The following is a 26,276-nucleotide window of genomic DNA, read 5'->3' as shown; positions in this document are numbered from 1 at the left end:
GGTATAAGGCTAAGGAAATAGAAGCAAGTGCTACACAGTTGCAGTTATATTTGGATTAATCTGATTAAAGAGATCTTGACAAGAGAAGGTTAGGACTAATGCCCCGTACACACGAGCAGAATGTCCGACAGAAAAAGTCAGATGGAATCTTTTCATCGTATATTCCGATCGTGTGTATTCCTTTTTTTTTATTCTTACGGACCTAGAAATAGAACATGTTTTAAATATTTCCGATGGAACCAATTCCTATCAGGAAAACCGCTCGTCATGTTGTGAAGCAAGTAGGAGATGGAGGCAATTGGCTACTGGCTATTGAACTTCCTTTTTATAGCCCCGTTGTACATCACCGCGCTCTTGACAATCAGACTTTGGTGTGATCGTGTGTATGCAAGACAGTTTCAGCAGAACCGGTCGTGTGTACGCGGCATAAGGGTTATTTTGTTATGCCATACATTACCTGCTCTTGGAGTTATGAATTGGGAATAATTGGGGGTAATGAGTTATAATACAGATTCTGTGTTGTACAGTGCCTTGTGAAAGTATTCGGCCCCCTTGAACTTTTCAACCTTTTGCCACATTTCAGGCTTCAAACATAAAGATATAAAATTTTTATTTTTTGTGAAGAATCACCAACAAGTGGGACACAATTGTGAAGTGGAACGAAATCTATTGGATTTTTAACTAATAAAAAAATGAAAAGTGGGGCGTGCAAAATTATTCGGCCCCCTTGCGTTAATACTTTGTAGCGCCACCTTTTGCTGCGATTACAGCTGCAAGTCACTTGGGGTATGTCTCTATCAGTTTTGCACATCGAGAGACTGAAATTCTTGCCCATTCTTCCTTGCAAAACAGCTCGAGCTCAGTGAGGTTGGATGCAGAGCGTTTGTGAACAGCAGTTTTCAGCTCTTTCCACAGATTCTCGATTGGATTCAGGACTGGACTTTGACTTGGCCATTCTAACACCTGGATACGTTTATTTGTGAACCATTCCTTTGTAGATTTTGCTGTATGTTTGGGATCATTGTCTTGTTGGAAGATAAATCTCCGTCCCAGTTTCAGGTCTTTTGTAGACTCCAACAGGTTTTCATCCAGAATGGTCCTGTATTTGGCTGCATCCATCTTCCCCTCAATTTTAACCATCTTCCCTGTCCCTGCTGAAGAAAAGCAGGCCCAAACCATGATGCTGCCACCACCATGTTTGACAGTGGGGATGGTGTGTTGAGGGTGATGAGCTGTGTTGCTTTTACGCCAAACATATCATTTTGCATTGTGGGCAAAAAGTTCGATTTTGGTTTCATCTGACCAGAGCACCTTCTTCCACATGTTTGGTGTGTCTCCCAGGTGGCTTGTGGCAAACTTTAGACGAGACTTTTTATGGATATCTTTGAGAAATGGCTTTCTTCTTGCCACTCTTCCATAAAGGCCAGATTTGTGCAGTGTACGACTGATTGTTGTCCTATGGACAGACTCTCCCACCTCAGCTGTAGTTCTCTGCAGTTCATCCAGAGTGATCATGGGCCTCTTGGCTGCATCTCTGATCAGTCTTCTCCTTGTCTGAGCTGAAAGTTTAGAGGGACGACCAGGTCTTGGTAGATTTGCAGTGGTCTGATACCCCTTCCATTCCAAAATGATCGCTTGCACAGTGCTCCTTGGTATGTTTAAAGCTTGGGAAATCTTTTTGTATCCAAATCCGGCTTTAAACTTCTCCACAACAGTATTACGGACCTGCCTGGTGTGTTCCTTGGTCTTCATGATGCTCTCTGCGCTTTCAACAGAACCCTGGGACTATCACAGAGCAGGTGCATTTATACAGAGACTTGATTACACACAGGTGGATTCTATTTATCACCATCAGTCATTTAGGACAACATTGGATCATTCAGAGATCCTCGCTGAACTTCTGGAGTGAGTTTGCTGCACTGAAAGTAAAGGGGCCGAATAATTTTGCACGCACCACTTTTCAGTTTTTTATTTGCTAAAAAAGTTTAAAATATCCAATAGATTTCGTTCCACTTCACAATTGTGTCCCACTTGTTGGTGATTCTTCACAAAAAATAAAAATGTGATATCTTTATGTTTGAAGCCTGAAATGTGGCAAAAGGTTGAAAAGTTCAAAGGGGCTGAATACTTTCGCAAGGCACTGTAGATTATGGCAGCAAGCAGTATGTTGATAGCTGTTTTATATCTTACATAAGCACAATGTAAAACTGAATTTTGTAGCAAGATAATGCACAACCTGACAGTGCAACTATAATAGACAAGCACCAGAAACATCTGCAGCAATAGATTTGGCTTCCAGGTAACCTGATTTAATTTTGTCAGGATATTATAACTTATAAAAATCAAGCATTGCTTCAAATCAGCAGAATATTTGATTATAAGGTTGCAAATTAAGATTGGGCCTCTTTTTTGAGTTTCAAGGAATATGTGAGATTACCTACCATTTCTAAATAATGTTATTATGGGCCCATTACCAAACCTTCAGCACCCAAAATACAGTATATGTTTATCTCTGAATATATGGGTACTGGCCACAGCACACCAGCCAGGTTCACATTCACACCACAATACGCTACACCAGATAGGCATCCATAACTGTATAATAATAGACTCAAAGGGATACAGAAGAGACAGCCTGGATTTTCATTAGGTAAGTCTTGTGTACAGTACAGTAATTGTGAACATTTAATCTGATATTAGATTTAATATAACAACTATGTGTAGCACTTGAAACTGTTAATGCCACTTTAATGTATGTCTCATTTGTGTCTGGTAGGTTTTAAGAGAAAGTTGTGTGATCAGTTGTAATTTTGCAAGAACAGCATATGAAAGAGCAATGGAACTATTATTACTGATTTTCAGAATCAGTATCACCTTTTAATTTTTAATATTAGTATATAAATATTATTATTGTTTATTATTCATCTTCACTTTGTTTCACTTTAAATCAGTTTAAATCACTTTATTACTGAGAGCCTAGGTGACTATACCAGGAGGGGGCTATGCTAAACTCCACCTTATCGGTCAGTAATGCCATAAACACCCTTTTCTGGAATTCATCTTCTACCACTTTGATGGTGGCCAATGCTTGGCTTCATCTTAAACTTTGATGGTGGCCAATGCTTGGCTTTGTCATAAACTTTGATGGTGGCCAATGATTGGCTTTGTCTTAAACAGTCATGTCAAATATACAAATGATGATTTTTAGTTCCTCAATGCTAAAACATAGCTTCTAATTTTCCTACATCTTGATCTCTTCCAGGGACCCTGTTGATAAAATTCTTAAATTAAGCTTTGACAAAGTGATGTGTTCAGAAAAGGAGGGAAACAGAATAATTTATGAAACCTTTGTAGACCCTGATGCTTCTTTCCCAGGATATAGCAGGTAAAGTATATAAACCTCTTTTTCCTTTGCTCAGAGATTGATTTATAAGTAGACCTGTGCCTGTAGGCATCAGAAACAAAGAAGTATCCTTTTTCTGTACAGTTATAGGCTGCACATTAGTAAGAGCATAGTCAGCTCAGAACATATGCTTACTTATACATTGTCACAATATTCTGAACCAGACTAGGACCTGTAAAAGCAGGCATGTCAAACTGGTGTTTTTTTGTTGGGCTGTTTGCTGCCCTCTTGCTTCTTCTTTGTGAACCCAGCTGTTTTAGGGATTTAAATTGAATAAGTCTCCAGCTGCTCAAACTTGATAAAGGCTGACCTATCTTGCATAATGGTATAGCTGAACACTTTAAGAGTTGTTTTTGCAGCTTCTTTGGGGAAAAAAGTTACACTACTACAACTACGGCTATGGTGTTGGGTACCAAAGTGCTATAAACTTTTTTTTATTTATTTAATCTGGGGTATGTGGCTCTTAGGCCCCATCTACATGTGCAAATAAGTCTATTAGGCATTAGATGTGGGAGACCTAGTGGGGTTGGTTCCTGGCGGCAAATCTATGGGCAGAACCCCTATTAAAAGCAATTAGGAGGCTTACAGCTTCCGCAGCTAACCACATGTACAGTAATTGTTCATGGAGCGATTACTTGCAAATGATCAGCCTTGGATTCAGACCAAGTTCCATTGCTTTTAATGGTGCCTCCATCTGCAGCTAATTTCAGGGATCCCTTACTGGGTCTCTAATCGTAAGGACTCCATTCACAAGTATGAATGGGCCTGTAGCTGACATGTAATACCTTGAAGATTAATTCCACTCTGTTTGGCTCACCTTTTCACTTGAGTGTGATGCATGTGAGTTAAAGAAAACCATGTCCTCTCTGAAAGAGATGATCCTACAAGAGGGGGTGTTACTTTGTGTGGTTACAGACCTTTGGTGCCCAAAGTAACACCCCTCTTGTGGATAAAAATCCAGCCCTTCTTAAACTCCTTTTAAAAAGAGAAAGTATAATACCCACCTATCCTGATACCCATACCTCATAACTTCTCGCCCTTGAAAAGCCATGCTGGCTAAAGTATCTTCTGCATCCGACACACTTCTGGTGGTGCCAGATGCTTGGTTCCCTCTTGTATATTGTGGATCCACCTTGCTGGCTGCTGCTTCTCTATGGTGTCCTGTAGTGACATAGCATCGGGCAGATGGAACCACAGCACACAGTGGGGGACAAGGTATCTGACACCCCCAGACGAGTCAAATGCTAAAGATACCAGAGGCGGGTATAGCTAATTAAAAGACAGAAGATCCAAGACATGGGTGGTAGGACAGCTAATAAGCATACCACTTTTATTTTTTATTTTTTTTCTTAACACTTTAAATTCAATTGTAATTTTATATAGAGGAATGTACATTTTGAGGACTAAATATACAGTGGGGCAAAAAAGTATTTAGTCAGCCACTGATTGTTCAAGTTCTCCCACTCAAAAAAAAATTAGAGAGGCCTGTAATTGTCATCATAGGTATACCTCAACTATAAGAGACAAAATGTGGAAACAAATCCAGACAATCACATTGTCTGATTTTTGAAAGAATTTATTTGCAAATTATGGTGGAAAATAAGTATTTGGTCACCTACAAAGCAAGATTTCTGGCTTTCACAGACCTATATTATCTTCTTCTTTAAGAGGCTCCTCTGTCCTCCACTCATTACCTGTATTAATGGCACCCTTTTTAACTTGTTATCAGTATAAAAGACACCTGTCCACAACCTCAAACAGTCACACTCCAAACTCCACTATGGTGAAGACCAAAGAGCTGTCGAAGGACACCATACAATTCTAGACCTGCACCAGGCTGGGAAGACTGAATCTGCAATAGGCAAGCAGCTTGGTGTGAAGAAATCAACTGTGGGAGCAATAATTAGAAAATGGAAGACATACAAGCCACTGATAATCTCACTCGACCTGGGGCTCCATGCAAGATCTCACCTATGGCATGTCTGAGGTTTGCTAGAGAGCATTTGTATGATCCAGAAGAAGATTGGGAGAATTTCATATGGCCAGATGAAACCAAAGTAGAACTGTTTGGTAGAAACACAACTCATCGTGTTTGGAGGAGAATTCTGAGTTGCAACCAAAGAACACCATACCTACTGTGAAGCATGGGGGTGGCAACATCATGCTTTGGGACTGTTTCTCTGCAAGGGAACAGGACAACTGATCCATGTACATGAAAGAATGAATGAGGCCATATATTGTGAGATTTTTAGTGCAAACCTCCTCCCATCAGCAAGGGCATTGAAGATGAAACATGGCTGGGTCTTTCAGCATGACAATGATCCCAAACACCCTGCCCGGGCAATGAAGGAGTGGCTTCGTAAGAAGCATTTTAAGGTCCTGGAGTGACCTAGCCAGTCTCCAGATCTCAACCCCATAGAAAACCTTTGGAGGGAGTTGAAAGTCCGTGTTGCCCAGCGACAGCCCCAAAACATCACTGCTCTAGAGGAGATCTGCATGGAGGAGTGCGCCAACATACCATCAACAGTGTGTGACAACCTTGTGAAGACTTACAGAAAACGTTTGACCTCTGTCATTGCCAACAAAGGATATATAATAAAGTATTGAGATGAACTTTTGATATTGACCAAATACTTATTTACCACCAAAATAAATTATTTCCAAATCAGACAATGTGATTGTCTGGATTTGTTTCCACATTTTGTCTCTCATAGTTGAGGTATACCTATGATGACAATTACAGGCCTCTCTCATCTCTCAAGTAGGAGAATTTGCACAATTCGTTGCTGAATACTTTTTTGCCCCACTGTAAGTGAAAGATAGTGGTTGCTTTACATTATAAACAACTATTACTGAAATAATAAAAAATATGTTTTATATTATAGAAATACATTTATATTATAAATATATTTAATATAAACAAACCATACAAATACTTTAATATTATAAATGTGGCTTTTTTTCTTCAAAAAAGATTACGTTTTGTTATATTTACCATATAGAACTCAAAATGTCATAGCACACAAGCCTTGCTAAGCTCCCAGTTTCAGGTCGTGTTTTTTTTATTTTTTTTACACAGACAAAATGACATTTAATGGCTGTCGTAAAACAATAACAATGTGTGGCCATAAATGTACAGATCTGACACCAAGAAGAACTGGTGCTGAGATATCTGCCTATCATTGCCTGAATATCGCACCTCTAGGGCCAACTGTAGATTTTCATACCATTTTAGCCAATGTTTGACTTAGCCAGTGTTTGACATTGGTGCACACACACACAGTGGTAGCCTTATGCCATGCTGTTTACTTTATTGGATTAGATTTGATTTGAACAAAAGCAAACAGTTGAAAAGAATAATGCGATAAATATATAAAGAAAACAATATTAATTTTAGTTTTATTTTGTCCTTTGCATATAACTTAAAATGTAGCTAGATCCAAGAACAAAATGTATATTGTAGCTTACTATTCATTAGATGTGATACCTGCATTCGTTTTCTTTGTCTTTGGCTTTTTTTTCCTTAGTGTTTACCTGGTGTATCTGCCATTAACACACCTCCTGTACTAGGGTGACAATGCACACTTGCTATATTGTATCTATGGAGGAGCAGTGCCATCATAGGACAGTATGTTAGGTACAACAGAACATCTCCCCCTCTTCCCATCTACAATGTAAATATGTGTATATATATTTTATATATATATATATATATATATATTAGCAAAAGTGTCCCAGAACAAACAATGCTCAAATTCCTCCGAATACACTTTACATTTTTTCAATATGTCCCTCTGACAGAAGTCAATCAGGGATGGCAATAAGCTAATAGAAATTCATCCAGTCCATGCTGGATCAATGTATTTGACCAGTGTATAGCCAGCCTTAATGTGAATGGAATTAGTGCAGATTATGGGGTAGATTTAATAAAGGCAAATCGACTGTGCACTATGTAAGTGCAGTTGCTCCAGAGCTTAGTAAATGGGATGAAGCTTCAACTGGGCACAGAATACCCAGTCACGTGCAAGGAAAATCAATGTTAAAAATTGTGTATATAGCTCTACAGAACAGTGCACAGTCCACATGGGCTTTGCTGCTTAACTGCAGACAGGAAACATGAACTTTAGTACAGATGAAAGACCATAGATGCAGCTACAAACTTATAAATACTACCATCCTCTGGTTGAAAAATATATCTCTATTAAACACCGATGTACAGTAGTTGTACAGTACAGTAGAATACCATTTTTTTAAATATTTAATTCTTAACAATAAAAAAAAATGCATTTTTGCTTGCACGTGAAAAAAAGGTTTGGCTGTTTTTTTACTTTAATACTGCCATTAATTACTATAAAGCTAAATCAAATTTCTTTTTCAATTGGAAAAAAAATAAAGGATTTCTAATGTGTAAGCTAATAGACGTGTTCTGTTTCCATTTAGTTGGCATCTTTGCACAAGATTCCCAAACAATGTAACCCCCTCGTATTTACAGTCCTTGCATACATTGGGCATTGTGAATGCAGACAGTCTTTTTCTACAGTCTAAGGTGAGCTTCATTAGCTGTTGAAGACAAGTATTGCATTATATCAATTCACAGATTTGCTATGTAAAAAAAAAAAAAAAGTTTTACGCAGGTGTGATGAAATGCTGCAAATTAAGAATGCTTTCAGAAATAGAAGTGTTAATAGTTTATTTTTTATCAATTAACAAAATTGAATCTAAATGAACAGAAGAGAACTACAAATCAAATCAATATTTGGTGTGACCACATAGATCGATCAACTTGGGTACAATCAGCCTGTCGCTAGTGATAATCACAGTCTTCTCCCAGTGGGGACGACTTCCCCCACCCCCCACCCCCACTGGGAAAAGACAATGGCCCAGTAGAAGGGCATTCCGCATCAACACCATGATTGCAAGAAAGAAATTTGCTCTGTGTATGGCCAGCCTAATTTTTTTCAATTTTTTTTAACACTGGTCTCTATCAGCCACATGGGTACATTCAATACAATTTTATTAGCATTACTGTCTTGTTTATTATACATCTCCTTTTTATTTGTAATAAAAGGGGAAGAATGTATTTAATACAGTCATCTTCTCCCTGTTGTTTTAAGACCAACTTCTTCAATCATCATTATGGGGCCATTATGTTATGACCTTGCCTTTTTACTATTAATATATTTCCAAAACTTTTTGGGATTTTTTTTACTCTTTTTACTAGTGATTGTTCCGTGGTTTTTGTTACAAGAATTTCATGCCATTCATATAGTATGGAGTGCAGCTTATGAAAGCTGGCTCTTTTGAAATGTAGCACTCTTGTCCTACTGTCATGTCTCCTTTTTCTATAATTACGCCAAATGTGATTACTCTATGATCACTGTTTCCTAAGCCAGCCCTAAAAATTTCCACTAGCCTGCTCGCTTTTGTGGAGGGCGAGTTTGGAGCCGGGGCACTTGGGCTGGAAGTTTCCTGGCTGATCACTTCTGGCGGAAGCAGGGCGGCCATCAGAGTGGCCCAGAGGCTCCCTGCCCCCGGGCCACTCTGATGTCCTGTACAAAAGTTTGCACCGCTTCTGCCAGTAGTGATCAGCCAGGAAAATATCAGAAGAATTAGGCAGCCAGATTACACAGAGCGGGGATCTCCCGCTAAGATGCAGCTTGTATATGAATAGCTGCTGTCAAACATAGCCCCACCTCCTGGACCGGCCTTGGACCACTGTGCTGTCTATTAGAGTATACGGTCTAGGACACAGGATGACATTTGACAATGACCAGCTATTCATATACAAGCCGCATCTCAACCAGGGGCGGATCCAGAGGGGGGGGGACAGGGCAATTGCTCCCCCCGAGAAAATAATGAGTGGGTGAGCCGGCGGCTGACTGAACAGGCCGGTGGGTGAGCGAGCAGACAGGCAATCATGCCGGCGGGCTGGCGTGTGACTGAGAAAGCAGGCAGGTGTTGTCAGGAAGCCATCTAAATATGCGACTGAAGGGACGTTGCGTTGTGGCCATCTTGGTACTCCTGCACTCAACCACAGTAAGCCTAGTGTTATAAGTCGGCAAGCGGACATCTTTATACACCCACCAGTGTCTTGCTTTTCACAGGTATTTTTAAAAGTAAACTCAACTTTTATAAATCACTAAATAAACAGAGTTTACTGTTAGAAATATGATGGGCACTGATGAGGCTGCACTGATGGGGCTGTGCTGATGGGCACTGATAGGCTGCACTGATGGGACTGTACTGATGGGCACTGATATGCTTTATGTTATTATTGTAAAAGTTGTTAATATTTATTTTTGGAACTTAATTCTGCATAAAACATTTAGCATTGTAATTTCTTTAGGGCGTGTTTATGGGTGGGCTTAGGGGTGGAGCAGGATAGAGGTTGGCATGCATCATGTTGAAGAAATGATGACCCTTAGTTGATTGACCAGTTCCATATGTCCAGTCAATATCAGCATAGTTAAAGTCCCCCCAGGATTATAGCATTGCCCATTTTTGTTTACATGTGCATATTATTTTATTCCTTGCTTGCTTTTAGGCTGTAGTAAGATTCACAGTTCACGTGTATTTGTCAATAATTTAGTTGATGTATCATCTGGTTTGATGCCTACTTCCCACTCCAACTTTGTCCACATCTGCACACTTTCACCCTTGCTCCCTGCACAGTATCTCTTTCACTGATCCTTTCCCCCTACATCCTACTTTAAAAGCTTCTCCGCCCTTTCTACCATCTTCTTCCCCAGCAGAACTGCACCCTCCTCATTTAGGTGCAGTCCATCCCTGCTGTTGAGCTGGTAACAGTCCGCAAAGTCAGTCCAGTTCTCTATGAACCCAAAAGCAAGCTCCCAAGTCACTTGTTTACCTCTTCAAGCTCTTGCTACCTCTATTGTGCAGAGAACAGAGCTGAGGGAGGGACCCAGTAGGTCCACCTACTTCACACTACCTGCAGATAACTAAAGGAGGGGGTGGATACAAGACCAGTCAACCTGCACAAGGTGAGAGAGCAGAAGTGACTGGTCTGTATATGAAAGGCAGCTCCTGCACAGAGGCAAAGTTTCACTGGAGTTAATACAAAAAATACACCAAGATTCAAATAATAATGCACATGTCTCTTATATTTAGACATAACTTGCTTAACTCAGAGTACAGCATTAAAAATGTACACACTTCCCAGTCTTTTTAAGCCTCTTCATTTAGCCGTGTTGTCACTGCTACGATATGCATTATAGGCAAGTAAAGGTACCACCACATGTTAGAAAGAACAGCCGTGCATGCATTTGCCATAAAATAGTGCACTGACTTGCATATTAAATAATCATACATTTACAGAGCTGGCAGAGTTAGCTTATAGCTAATGTGTTTAGTGCAGGAAACTATTTTGGAATCAAATTTGGAAATAAAACACACAGCGACCACAGAGGCTCTGAAGAAGATGTTACTCCTTCGAAACGCATCAACCAGCAGTGGTCCTGATGTCTTCCCGCTTGCTATCTGGAGACTGTCCATTCCAGGATTGATTGGCACAAACAGGTGGCTTTTACAAGCAATCATTTTCCATATGTTTGTGAGTAGTTTTTTAAATTGTTTTTATTAATAAATTATCTTGGGATAATGCACAAGGCTGGTGCGCCCTCTTGTTTTTATCTTTTTTTGTGACTATTAGGATATTCCCTATCCTGGAGGGCAGCAAGGCCATAGACCACCCGGTCATCACACTAATGCACAAGATTGTATGTTTGCTATCTGCTTTCATATATCCTGGCTCAGTGCAGGGTAGAGAATGAAAGCTAACACTGATTGTTTGCTATAGGCAACAATCCTGTAAATATATATCAACCAACAAAAGTGCAATAAACAACCAAAGTATACCATAACTTAATATACAACGCCTCAATAAATATGCAGTGAATGTTACAGCCTTATTCCAAAATGGATTAAATTCATTATTTTCCTCAAAATTCTACAAACAATACCCCACAATGACAATGTGAAAGAAGTTTGTTTGAAATCTTTGCAAATTTAATAAAAATAAAAAATGAAAAAAATCACATGTACTTACATGTAAGTATTCACAGCCTTTGCCATGACACACAAAATTGAGCTCAGGTGCATCCTGTTTCCATTGATCATCCTTGAGCTGTTTCTACAACTTGATTGGAGTCCACCTGTGGTCAATTCAGTTGATTGGACATGATTTGGAAAGGCACACACCTGTCTATATAAAGTCCCACAGTTAACAGTGCATGTCAGAGCACAAACCAAGCCATGAAGTCCAAAGAATTGTCTCTACACATGATTGTATCAAGGCACAGATCTGGGGAAGGGTACAGAAAAAGTTCTGAAGCATTAAAGCTCCCAATGAGCACAGTAGCCTCCATTATCCGTAAATGGAAGACAATTGGAACCACCATGGTCACTCTGACAGAGCTCTGGCATTTCTTTGTGGAGATAGGAGAACCTTCCAGAAGAACAACCATCTCTGCAGCACTCCACCAATCAGGCCTATATGGTAGAGTAACCAGATGGAAGCCACTCCTCAGTAAAGGCACATAATAGCCCACCTGGAATTTGCTAAAAGGCACCTGAAAGATTCTCAGACCATGAGAACCAAAATTCTCTGGTCTGATGAAACAAAGATTGAACTCTTTGGTCTGAATAGCAAGCATCATGTCTGAAGGAAACCAGGCACCACTTATCACCTGGCCAATACCATCCCCACAGTGAAGCATGCTGGGGGGATGTTTTTTGTAGGAATTAGTAGACTAGACAGGATCAAGGGAAAGATGAATGCAGCAATGTACAAAGACATCCTTGATGAAAACCTGCTCCAGAGCGCTCTGGACCTCAGGGTGGGGCAAAGGTTCATCTTCCAACAGGACAATGACGCTAAGAACACAGTCAAGATAACAAAGGAGTTGCTACGAGACAGCTCTGTGAATGTCCTTGAGTGGCCCAGCCAGAGCCCAGACTTGAACCCGATTGAACATCTCTGGAGAGATCTGAAAATGGCCATGATCCCCATCCATCAGGTCCTGCAAAGAAGAATGGGAGAAACTGCCCAAAAATAGGTGTGCCAAGCTTGTAGCATCATACTCAAAAATACGTGAGGCTGTAATTGGTGCCAAAGGTGCTTCAACAAAGTATTGAGCAAAGGCTGTGAATACTTATGTACATTTTTTTTTTTATAAATTTGCAAGGATTTCAAACAAACATTTTTTACGTTGTCATTATGGGGTATTGTTTGTAGAATTTTAAGGAAAATAATGAATTTAATAAATTTTGGAATAAGGTTGTAACATAACAAAATATGGAAAAAGTGAAGTGCTGTGAATACTTTCCGGACGTACTGTATACTGAACAAATCAGTGAATAAAGATGCATTCATATGCCAGCATGCAGTGGCCCCTGAATACTTTCCTTAGGCTGGCCATACATGGTCGAATTTCAAAAGAATTTTTATTTGAAAATCATAAAATTTGTGCGTTTTGTGATCTGATGATGCCATCATTGATATCGAAATTCGCCCAACCAAGCCTTCAATTTCACCTCATGTTGCTACAGAAAAGAACTTTCACAGCTGGGAATCTTTTTTTCTTTCCGGGAATTTTGTTTTCTTGCACATGCACATTCTTTTTCGATTAAATTTCTTGCACGATTCTCCCATCGTTGATTAAAAAATCGTAAATTTTTTTAAAAATGAACTTGTCCGATTTCGATGGCTGCATGAAAATTGGCTGTTGCTGCAGCCCACTAATGATGCAAAATACGAACGAAAATTCTTTGATCAAATTTTCAAAAGAAAATTCTTTCGAAAATCGACCCATGTATGGCCTGCCTAAGTGACCAAAAATGTTGTGGGCGGAGCCTGAGTGGCTGACACTTTCATGCTTGCTGACAGTGTTTGGCTGATACATGCTGTATTTCTTTTTATGTGAGTACCCATTGGTGCCTTTTTATATTAAAAATGTTTGACAGTATTGCACTATGAGTTTGTCCTTTTCCTCTCTTCATGGTCCATTTGTGATATTTTGAGGAGTTAAGATGCCAGCCTCAGGGGGTCATCTGACACTTATCCTGGATAGTCCTTATGCGTTTATGACCTTTATGTCAGAGGTCTGATATCTGTGGCAAGAGGCTGTGTTTGGTGTTTGAGCACAGGAGTGTTCATGTGTGATTTCCAGTGAGCATGTCTTCACACGTGGATGGACTTTGTTTCTATTGTGGAGGATTTTTTTTCTTTTTCATTTATATGAATATATTTGTTTGCAATTGTGGGACATTATTTTATATGAATGTATCTCTAATCACTGATTTGTTCACCTGTATATATTTATTGAGACATTATATATTGAGTTATAGTATATTTTGATTGTTTATTGCACTTTTGTTGGTTCATATATGTAGCGGCCATAACCCGTTGCAGGGTGGCCTTGACTAAATGGGCTTACCGGTTACCTTCTCCTGGCCTGCTCTTCCGCGTCTAGGTGTTCCCAGGGTTGATACCCAATGACTTGTACACCGACACAGATAAAGTCCTTTCAAAAGGTTTTATTTTGCAGTAGAACTTTCACAAAACATCTCTTAGGGAACAGAGGGCATGGGTGAAGAACTCAGGTACCTTAAACTGCAGGTTTAACAAAGTCTCTATTTCCACCCAGAGAGTAGCCACTCGCAGCTGGGTACTTCAAGGCTGAACAGACCTCTAGGCAGAGGTCATGGTAGTCAGCACGTTGACTCAAACTAGAACAATCAACCGAAGATAAACAGGAACCTTTTTCTGACTGTACCTGGAACGTTTCCCGCTTCCTTTGAGGTACTGGAAAAGTATGGACTCATCAATGTCCTTCCCAACTCAGTAACCAGGCACTTCTCAGGATGCCACTTGTTGGCCCTCCTTTGAAGAGTCCTGCCCCGGTCACTTGCACGAGCTGTGGTGTCCCTCCAAGATGAGAGCACACCCAGACACTATGAATCCTCCCTCAGTTACAGCACCTCGGACCGGCAGGTTCCGAGACTCGGGAACAGACGGATCCCTATCCCAGACCAGTCGGGTCTAACAGGGGCCACTGACAGGAGCATGCTGCGGGATGTCAAACACCCCGTGACCGGGACCCCTCACGGGGCTGCCCCAGTCCTGGAACAAGAACAGACCACACGGGTCTTTCGAACAACTCCAGAACCCCGAACACGTGACCCACACCTGCTTAAGTACCACCTCCCAGACTCCTCAGCGGGTCCGAAACTCCCGCTGATTGGCTCAGAGAGGGCCATACCAAAACATCCAACCAAGTCTAGTTCTCGCCTGTCATGTGCACCTCACCGTTCACATGACCAGGCAGAACATCAATCATGGCCTGGCCAGACTGCTGTTAAGTCTTACACAATTAACCTTCAGTACTGTAAGGTCCCAAGGCAAAAACGAAATTTACAAAGCGTGTGACATTTGGTCCCAAATGTCTTCCGCTACATATATATTTAACTGCTTTTCACCCTCCTCATTGTAAAATGACGGACGGACGGAAACTCTATTGTTCCTGAGAATGGTTGCTCCGGGCCACGCTTCGGAGCAACCTGTTAGCCGCTGCGTCCATCAGACACAGCAGATGATTGAACAATATGCTAGTCCAATGTCAGTGTCATGTGATCGCTGTGACCAATCACAGCAGGTCACATGACTGTTATAAACAATATATGGCTTTCTTTCATGCCATTTATTGTATCCCTTTCTGACCAGAGCACTTTTTGCGATTCGGCACTGCGTCGCTTTAACTGACAATTGCGCGGTCATGCGACGTGGCTCCCAAACAAAATTGACGTCCTTTTTTCCCTATAAATAGAGCTTTCTCTTGGTAGTATTTAATCACCCCTGCGGTTTTTATTTTTTGCACTATAAACAAAAAAAAGAGCGACAATTTTGAAAAAAAACACATTATTTTTAACTTTTTGCCATAATAAATATCCCCCAAAAATATATATAAAAAACAATTTTTTTCCTCAGTTTAGGCCAATACGTATTCTTCTACATATTTTTGGTAAAAAAAAAAAAAATCGCAATAAGCGATTATTGATTGGCTTGCGTAAAAGTTATAGCGTTTACAAAAATAGGGGATAGTTTTATGCCATTTTTATTAATATTTTTTAAAAGGTGGCGATCAGTGATTTTTATCGTGACTGCGACATTATGGCGGACACATCGGACATTTTTGAAACATTTTTTGGACTACACACATTTTTTAGAAGAGTGCTGCTTCTGTAGAACTTTGTAAGATTTTATTTTGGTTATTATCACCTAGCACAGATGTATTTAGTTTTTTTACAAACAGCGCTATAACCCCCTCTGTTGCAATTCTCTTTCCGTTGTCTGCCATGACAAGTGGTAAATCATTCCCAATGTATTTGGTGAAATGTGCACACGTGAAATATAGTCGTATTTATAAGTATCCTCATTGCACATTGACTAAACTGTTTAGTTCTGGGTCTGTGTTTATGAGGGAAAGCCTCAGGCTTTGAATTGGAAGTATTGCTCAAGCAGAAGGGAATTGTTCATTGTCACTTTTACCTAGTCTAGTGAACCTGACATCTCTATAGACAGAGTTTTCAAGGTGACGACTTAACTCTTGATCTGCTTAGCTTTGCATTTTCTTGTACATGGCATCGGCTGTTCATATCTATTTCAGCGGCCTCTAGATGTACGTTTGAACGAACATGTGTTTGACAGTCATTGTTTCAGCTGCGTCTGAGCACACATGGGTTGACATTCTACACTAGCTCTTCCATTCATCCTTGAACACTCATGCCCCATACACACGGTAGGACATTCCGACCATCAAAATCCGTCTGGAATTTTTCCAACGGATTTTGGCCGCACCTTGTGTTGCATACACACGGTCGCACAAAGTTGTCAGAAAATCCGATCGTTCAGAACGAGGTTACATATAAAATGTACAACTGGACTACGTAGAGGCCCGAAGCCTATAGCTTTCGTCTCCAAATTTCTGTGGCACTTTGTGCGTCCGACTTCTCTACACACGATCGGAAAAAGTCCGATCGGATTTTGTTGTCGGAAAATTTTAGATCCAGCTCTCAAACTTTTTATGTCGGAAATTTCGACTGAAAAAGTCCGATAGAGCCCACACACAATCGGATTTTCCGACAACATAATCCGATCTGACTTTTTCCATCGGAATTTCCGACCGTATGATAGGGGCATTACACTTTTAAATATTTGTTCTTTTCAAGTAAAAATTGTTAATTTATGTCATTGAGTTTCTACAATTTCTTATAAAACCTGCTATGCTTAACTCCACACATTCAGTGCATTGAAAGTGTGATTTTATTGTAAAATGTTCATTTACTTTTAGCATTTGCCCTCTCCACCCTCCACAGTTGAGTCTGTAGCCTCAATGCAGCTAAATGGCTAGCGAATGAAGTCACATTTGGGCTGTTAACCATTTGCCGACCAGTCGCCGCAGTTTTAGTGCGGCGGAATGGCACGGCTGGGCGTAGCGACGTTGTTATGTCGCTTCGTCCTGTGGCCATTAGGGGCGCGCGCACCCCCCCCACTCGCCCTCCGAGCCAAAGCGAGTGCCCAGCAGTCTCCTGCGATCAACGCTGAGACACGGAGAACTAGGATCTGTGTGTGTAAACACATAATTTCCTGTTCTCTGAGGGGAGAAGTGACAGATTGTCTGTTCATACAGAGTATGAACAGCGATTTATCTCTTCTCCTACACAGTCCCCGTCCCCTTCAGTTAGAAACACAAACAGGGAACGTAATTAACCCCTTGATCGCCCCCTAGTGTTAACCCCTTCACTGCCAGTAACATTTTTACAGTAATCAATGCATTTTTATAGCACTGATCTCTGTATTAATGCCAATGGTCCCAAAAATGTGTCAAAATTGTCCCATGTGTCCGCCATAATATCGCAGTCCTGACAATAATCGCAGATCGCCACCATTACTAGTAAGAAAAAATGAATAATAAAAATGCCATAAAACTATCCCATATTTTCTAGATACTATAACTTTTGCGCAAACCAATCAATATAAGCTTATTGCAATCTCTTTTTACCAAAAATATGTAGAAGAATACATATCGGCCTAAACTGAGGAAAAAAATATTTTTTAAAATATTTTTGGGGGATATTTATTATAACAAAAAGTAAAAAATATTGTGTTTTTTTCAAAATGGTCGCTCTTTTTTGTTTATAGTGCAAAAAATAAAAGCCGCAGATGCGATCAATTACCACCAAAAGAAAGCTCTATTTGTGGGAAAAAAGGACGTAAATTTTGTTTGGGTGCAACGTCGCACGACCGCGCAATTGTCAGTTAAAGCGACACAGTACCGAATCGCATAAAGTGCTCTGGTCAGGAAGGGGGTAAAATCTTCTGGGGCTGAAGCAGTTAAAGTACCAGGTTGTGGTCATATTTTATACATATGTCTCTATATATTATACAGTGGGTTAAAACTTTTCTGATTTTCTTTTCAGCTCTCTACTTTGTCATCTATAAACATTTTACCCCCCCCCTCCCCCCCTCTCTTATTGACCCTTATCTCAACCTGATCTTTAATTTCAAAAACATCAGAAAATGTATATTTCCTAGAAACTAACAAGGGGAAGAAAACTCTTTAAACCTCCAAAACCTTATTAACCTTCCATGTGATACAATAATTTTAGATATATATATATTTTTTAACTAAATCTGAGCAACCCAACAGCTTGTTCCTCTTTTGACCCTTGTCTCCACCTTACCTTTCTTTTCAAAAACATCTGAAAAATTTACATTTCCTAGACACCAACAAGCTGAAAAAACCCTCTTTCAACTTGCAATACTTTATTAAACTTTTATGTTATACAATAATGTTAAACATTTTTTTTTTAAACTAAATCCTGGCAACCCAACAGCTTGTTCCTTTATTGCCCCTTGTCTCAACCTTAAGTTCTTTTCAAAAACATCAGAAAAATGTATATTTCATAGAAACTAACAAGCTGAAAAAAAACTCTTTTAACTTGCAAAACAATATTATTATTTTTGTGATACAATAATTTTATATATATATATATATTTTTTTTTTTTTTAACTGGATCTAGGCAACCCAACAGCTTGTTCCTTTATTGCCTCTCGTCTCCACCTTACCTTTCTTTTCAAAAACATCAGAACTATTTATATTTTCTAGAAACTAACAAGCTGAAAAAACTCTTTCAATTTGCAAAATTATATTACCCTTTTTTTGTGATACAATAAAGTTATATATATTTTTCAAACTAAATCCAGGCAACCCAACAGCTTGTTCCTTTATTGCCCTTTCTCTCAACCGTAAGTTCTTTTCAAAAACATCAGAAAAATGTATATTTCCTTGAAACTAACAAGCAGAAGGAAACTCTTTTAACTTGCAAAACTATGTTAACCTTTTATGTGTTACAATCATTTTATATATATATATATATATTTTTTTTTTTTTAATTAAACTCAGGCAACCCAACAGCTTGTTCCTTTATTGCACCTTGTCTCAACCTTACCTTTCTTTTCAAAAACATCAGAAAATTTATATTTCCTAGAAACTAACAAGGTGAAGAAAACTTTTAAAATTTGCAAAACTATATTAAGCTTTTATGTGATACAATAATTGTATATATATATTTTTTAAAGAAATCCAAGCAACCCAACAGCTTGTTCCTTTATTGCCCCTTGTCTCAACCTTACTTTTCTTTTAAAAAACATCAGAAAAATGTACATTTCCTAGAAACTAACAAGCTGGAAAAAAATGTATACTTATAAAACTATATTAACCTTTTATGTCATATAATGTTTTTATATATTTTTTTTCAACAAAATTCAGGCAATCCAGCAGCTTGTTCCTTTATTGCCCCTTGTCTCAACATTACCTTTCTTTTCAAAAACATCAGAAAAAATTATATCTCCTAGAAACTAACAAGCTGGAAAAAAATGTATACTTGCAAACTATATTAAACTTTTATCTAGTACCATCATTTTATATATTTTTTAAACGTAATTTAAGGCAACCCAACAGCTTGTTCCTCTCATTCTTTTGCCAAGTTGTGTTCTTGGTGAATTATGTACAAAGAATTTAAAAAAATTACTTATGCAAGACTATGAATTGAAGACTTTTAGAACATTTTCCAAAATAAGCTTTGGGATTTGGTGCTCTACTATTGTCAAAAGAAGACAATAGTTTTAGTTTTTGCACATAAGAAACATCTTGATGAATGGTTTCCCTAAGCAGACTAAAACCTTACAGGTCATTGGTTGCAGATACTTCCAGGGATCAGATATAAATAATTGATTCTGACTGGATTGTGTTTGTTAAGTGAGGGTTAAAATCCAATCTTACTATTGGGTTTGGATTTGAAGGTTTCAAGAATCTTCCCATTGATCTAAAGCTGATACATTTAATTTGTGATGGGGTATACATATGTTGCCACTGTTCTAATATAGTCCTCTCCAGGGCTTGCACTCTATATCTATTTGCATTACAGAAGAAATGGAAATTTCCATTAATTGTGTTAGAAAAGAATAGACTTCAGATTGTTTTAATTCCAGTGTTCAGGCACAGAAGGTGCATTATATGTGCTAAAGAAATCAATGTTTGGATTTGTTTGCTAATGTGACTGCTTCATTCAGTGCTGTCAGTCATTTAAAACTGTACGGGCTAAATCGCATTTAAAGTTTTGCCAGTCAAAATGACAAATAAACTAACTTTCCCTGAAGTAGATTTAAAAATGACAGCTTGCATTTGTGTGTGAAAATATGATTTAGTGATGAATTATTATTTTTTTCTTTAGAAGATTGACATAATACTCAGGTAAATTCTTAAATCTCTGTATGCTCATAAAAGGCATATCCATTAAGTTGAACATTATTGTAAAAATATAATGGCAGCAAGTTAAATGTGTTTTATACAGTTTACTAAGATGATTGTCACTGTGTGATTTTCCAAAAGTAAGTACTGTATTCATTGGCGTATAACACACTTTTTCACCCTGAAATCCGGGTGCAAATATTGCGTGCGTGTTATACGCCAATAGTTCAATTTTAGCTGCCTCGGAGGGGACAGGGAGGGGGGGTGGGACGAGCGCCATCAGATTACATACAGCGAGAATCTCCTGTTTACTTGGCGACCTCTGTAATAGGAAGTCCCGTCTACTGGGCCACCATTGGACCACTGTTTTGTCTATTATAGGATGTTATCACTGTATGTTTATCTGTCGGCGCTCATCCCACCCCCCCTCCCTGTCCCCTCTAGGCTGCAGATGGGCATCAATCAGGCTTCACTGATGGCAATGGTGAGGCTGCTGCATTGAAGGCAATGGTGAGGCTGCTGCATTGAAGGCAATGGTGAGGCTGCTGCAGTGATGGCAATGGTGAAGCTTCTGCATTGATCGCAATGGTGAGGCTGCTGCATTGAAGGCAATGGTGAGGCTGCTGCATTGATGCCAATGGTGAGGCTGCTGCATTGATGGCAATGGTGAGGCTTCTGCATTGATGGCAATGGTGAGGTTGCTGCATTGAAGGCAATGGTGAGGCTGCTGCATTGATGGCAATGGTGAGGCTTCTGCATTGATGGCAATGGTGAGGCTTCTGCATTGATGGCAATGGTGAGGTTGCTGCATTGAGGGCAATGGTGAGGCTGCTGCATTGATGACAATGGTGAGGCTGCTGCATTGATGACAATGGTGAGGCTTCTGCATTGATGTCAATGGTGAGGCTGCTGCATTGATGGCAATGGTGAGGCTGCTGCATTGATGGCAATGGTGAGGCTGCTGCATTGATGGCACTTGTGAGGCTGCAGATGGGCACTGACCATTATTTTGCTTCAAAGTTCCTTATTTAAAATGTACGTTTTTTTCCTGAAACCTCCCTCTTAAAATGAATGTGCGTGTTATACACCTGTGTGTGTTATACACTGATAAATACGGTAATCAAAAAAACAATAGGCTGCCATCTTTAATGAGAAAATATAGTGTATTTTCAATGAATAAATACTGTATGTATTGGCGTATAACATGCACCCCAATTTTTGGAGGAAGGAAAAAACTTACATATTAAATAAAGAACTTTGAAGCAAAATTAGGGTCACCACTCATCAATGCACCCTGCTCTGTGCCCATCTGCAGCCTTTAAATTGCCCATCAATGCACCCTGCTCATTCCCCATCTGCAGCCATTAAATTGCCCAACAATGCAGCCTGCTCAGTGCCCATCTGCAGCCATTAAATTGCCCAACAATGCAGCCTGTTCAGTGCTCATCTACAGCCTCACCTTTCCCATCATTGCAGCCTCACCAGTGTTGGATTATCCCTGTTGTCTCAGAGGGAAGAGGAGAAGGGAGCGCCACTGAATTACACAGAGCCGCTAACTCCTGCGTACCCAGCGCTCCATCACTCACAGCCATGCCTCCTGGCCCTGCTCATATGATATACAGAACTGTGGTCCAATGCGGGGCCAGGAGGCATGGCTGTGAGTGATGGAGAGCCGGGTACACAGGAGATCGCAGCTCTATGTAATTCAGTGGAGCATGCTCCTCTTTCCTCAGAGACAGGGATCGGTGTATAACACCCAATCACGATGTTCCCCTGATTTTAAGGGGAAAAAAGTGCGTGTTATATGCCGATAAATATGGGTATTTAAAACCCACAATAAAGGATTTAGTTTATCTTTACAATAAAAATGGTATTGCATTCCAGTATACCCAGCACATTAAACATACTACTCATGTGGACGAGCCGCCTCACCTGTGCACACATGTGGGGCACCCCTCCTCCCGTGTACGCGCTCATTAATGCCCAGGACCAGGGGGCCATGTTCATGTGAAAGTCAACATTATGGCGGTAACCCAGCTTAGAGAAAAGCCATACACTGTGTGCATATGACATAGAGAGTTTCTCTGTGAAACGTACTGTCCAATGTTGCTACAGACCTTTCTCAATGTATGTTAGATTTAGGAGGGACACTACTGAGCATATGCCTTCTCCACCAGTCCAGCTTATCTCTGCCATATAACTCCCATTGACAGAATGGACCCAGCATGGACCTCATATGTGCACTTACTTAAGTCCTTCAACTCTCCCGTAACATGGTCCACGGGTTCTCCGTACTGAGGGTTTGGTCCCAGTTTCTTTTGGGGCAACTGACCACCAGGGAGGGAGGTGGAACAACGACTTCCTTTGCTACTGGGGGACCTGTCGCCTATGCCAGGCACCACACTTTTGACTGGCTGCTATACATTTCCACCAGATCATGGCTACCCAGGGCAACTACATTCCTGCTCCGACCCCTGCTGTTAACTGCTGAGTTAACCCTTTGTAGTGGCCTTGCTTTCATACCCCGTATGTGCTTTAAATGCCCCGTTCTTCTGATACACCATGTACCACCATGCACCCCTTTAAATAACTTCAGACCAGGCTGAAGAACATTTATTAAACTTTACTAAACACATCAGGAACATTACAATTCAAAGTGAAAACAGTCCTCATGCATAACTAAACTGCGGCTGCCCAGGCATACCTGTACAAATGCGAGTCCATATTAGGAAGAGTGTATTGCTGGTGAATCCCCTTAGGGTGGTGAATGTTGGTAGCATTGTGCTTACATCCTTCTCAGTTATCCGGACCTTCCTGCTCTTATGAAGGTAAATTGGGTATCTGGCGCTCCAGAAGGCAATGCCCTTAGTTTGTAATAATGTACATTTGATAAGTCAGTCTTTAGTTAAAAACAAAGTTAAACCATTGTAAAGGGGTGATTTAAAAAGAGTCAGCCATCCTCAGTGTGTGTCCAGTAACTGTGCAAAACATATAAAAGAAAGAAGGGGGGAGGAGGCGCCTCTCTAAGTGTTGTATTAAAACAGTATCATTTATTGCACAAGATTCGCTCGTGGAATGGCGTCAAACTTTTACCCTCAAAAATCTCCAGAGGTGACGTTTTAAAAATTCTACAGGTTGCATGTTTTGCGTTACAGAGGAACTTGGTTGCTCTTGCTCTACCGATCGCGGCGATACCTCACATATGTGGTTTGACCACCGTTTTCATAAGCGGGTGCTACTCACGTATGTGTTCGCTTCTGCATGCGAGCTCGTTGGGACAGACCGCTTTAAAAAAAATAAAAATTCTTATTTATTTTACTTCATTTTATTAATTTTTTCACAGTCAGTTTAAAAAAAAAAATCTGGATCACTTTTATTCCTATTGTGTTCCCTTGTAATAGAAAAAAGCATGGCAGGTCCTCTTAAATATGAGATCTGGGGTCAAAAAGTCCTCAGATCTCATATTTGGACTAAAATTCCATAAAAAAAAAAAAATTGTCATTTGAAAAAATTACATGAAAAAATTTGCCTTTAGGAGCTATGGGCTGAAGTGACGTTTTGACGTCACTTCCGCCCTGCTATGGTATGGAAAAGTGCATGTGAAACCTCATGGGATGTATGACGCCATTCTGGCCTATGCCAGAAACCAGGAAGCACTAAAGAAATGTAAATACAAAGTTGAACAGAAGGAAATATAATACACCTTCCTATCCATTTACTAATGTTAGCAGCATAACGACTAAAAATAGTAAATGTTGATTGAGAGTTTAGTTCACCTTAAACTCATTCCTTTTACATGTTTTCCTAGACCAGGGGAGCAAATAAAATGTAAATATAATCAGTTGGTGGAGCTACTTTTGTTTTTTTTACATTTTTCATTGTTCAGTTCCGCTGATACAAAGTCAGCAGTGACAGGTTGTAGCAAAAGCTTACTAAATAGTCAAAGTCATCCATGATAAAAATAAAACTGCATACACGCCAATCAACAATATTTTGTGTTCTGCTGTGCTCAGAAAAAAAGACCTAAGTTTACATTTATAGAAATTCTGAAAGGTAGCCTAACTGGAATGCCACATACTGTATATTTGGGTTGGGGAAAATTTAGTGGACACCAACTTTTCTGTTTAAAAAGGGGAAGTGAGGGAAGCTGTTAGATAGGGGTAGTTAGACGCGTGGGGTAAAGGAAAAAACACGTGGGTTTTTACGTGGGGTAATGTGGAAGAGGATGTGAGGTTAGAAGGAGTGAGGGTAAATTGGGGGTGGGGTAGAGACAGGGAATAGAAAAGAAGAAGAAAGGTGGGGAAGGAGGGGGTGGGGGGTACAAAGCAAAAGGGGAGGTGTTTTTGTAAGTAATCTGTGGAATACTGAAATTGTACCCAGTAAAACCCAGTAAAACCATGTTTCCATATGTTCATCTGTTCTGTCTCCAAGAAACACAGTGACATTTTCCATAGATTTCCCACTGAACCAAAGTTGAAGGTATAGACAGCATCCAATTACTGGGAATGCATACCATGTCCACATTTAACAGGTTGATCAACAGAATTTCTTGTACCTTTTCCTGGACAGAGGTGTAAAATTCTAGTTAAAGTGGATGTAAACCTGATTCATGAAATTTGACCTAAGCACATATATCTGTAGTGTTTTCTTATCTCTCTCCAAAGTCCCAAGTCACATGTCTTTCTGCTGCTCTGTTCTTCTGTTATCAGCATGATAACTTCTGACAAGTTCTCTGACAACCGAGATAAACCAGCCTGAAATTTGTGTTGGGGTGGGGGCTATAAATAGATTAGCAGAAAGCTTTTCTATTCACAGCACAGCTCTGCACATTCCTTCCTTCCTCTGCCTATGTGGAGAGTGGGCGTGGGCCTTTCCTCCATTCAGCTGTCACACAGTGTATGCCAGGAATCCACACCCAGTGCTAAACAGGAATAAAAAATCTCTAGCACGGTATGTACTTTCTAAAAAATATAGTATGCTGAAGACAGCAGATATACATGTAAAACTTATGTAGAGAGATTTGTTTTATCTCTGTGTATCATCTGAGGCTATTCACTTCACTGGGTATATGCGAGGGTTTACATACCCTTTAAGAAAATACCCATTAACTGGGTAATGGCTTGATAACAGAATGGAAGCAATTTTGGACAGTCCCAAAACATATATATGTTCCTCCGTAACTCTGCAGCAGAAATAGCTTATCAAAGATATAAGTTGTTCTATACCCATATCATTTTATAATTAATATCTTAGTATTTGCTGCAGTCTGATGCCTTATAGGCAAAGAATAAAATGATGTCCTTCTGCTTGTCTGTGAAGGTAAGCTGAAGGCCCTATTCCATTTTCCCTAAAAAGGGCCAGAGTAGGAAGGGACATCAGGGTGATTAGATAGATCAGTCACGGACTTCCAATGTCCAGAGGTTAGAAACGTGTCTGCTCTCATGAAGCCTGGGGCCTATGTCTGTCCACTGTCTGAAGATTTTTTCCATGTAGCCTAGTGTTAACTCTGGATGTCCTATTATTAATGTCGTGGGAGGTGAAAAGCTCTGCGAGTTGTTAAGTCAAAAAACCTACTAGTTTCACACAAGCTGGGATCAATGAGCGGGCTGTTTTGCAGTGCCCTGAGAGCACTAACCTATGCCCATTTAACCAGCACTAACAGAAATGGAGAGTAGTCCTGTTCCTGGAAAACCCAAAGCTGTGGGCCTAATGTCTGCACCAGGGGATGGTTCTGGCCATGTGGACATCCCTGTAGTAAAGAACTGGTTCTGGATTCCCTATTCTTCCTCTGACTTTAGGTAGCAGCAAGGTCTCTCCTCCTATTCTCACAGGCTTCCCCTTCCAAATAAACATGATAAAGTCTGAATGGCAGGGTCTAAAGTGGATAGAGAAGTTGTGGTATCACATTCAATTTCAGTAGTTTACACCTTCCAAACCAGAAGATGACCAGGTGTCTCCATTTGTCCATGTTAGATTGTGATATGCGGAGGAGAGGGAGAAAGTTAAATTTGAATATTTTTTGGGGGTCACCAGGAATCTGAGTG

At 40.0% G+C, this 26,276-nt stretch overlaps 1 protein-coding gene across 1 annotated transcript in view; it reads left to right on the top strand.

Annotated features, from left to right (window-relative positions):
- DCDC1 (doublecortin domain containing 1) overlaps positions 1 to 26,276 on the top strand; it is a 680,197-nt gene that overhangs the window by 447,633 nt on the left and 206,288 nt on the right. Inside the window, exons 13-14 of the mRNA XM_077460866.1 lie at positions 3,263 to 3,385; positions 7,844 to 7,949. Coding sequence (XP_077316992.1) covers positions 3,263 to 3,385; positions 7,844 to 7,949 — 229 coding nt within the window. The remainder of the gene's footprint in view (positions 1 to 3,262; positions 3,386 to 7,843; positions 7,950 to 26,276) is intronic.

Source organism: Lithobates pipiens, unplaced genomic scaffold (assembly GCF_037356315.1).
Source record: "Lithobates pipiens isolate NorthernLeopardFrog02 unplaced genomic scaffold, aLitPip1_a1.2 Scaffold_10, whole genome shotgun sequence".
NCBI lineage: Eukaryota > Metazoa > Chordata > Amphibia > Anura > Ranidae > Lithobates > Lithobates pipiens.
This window is presented reverse-complemented; position numbering and strand designations above follow the sequence as displayed.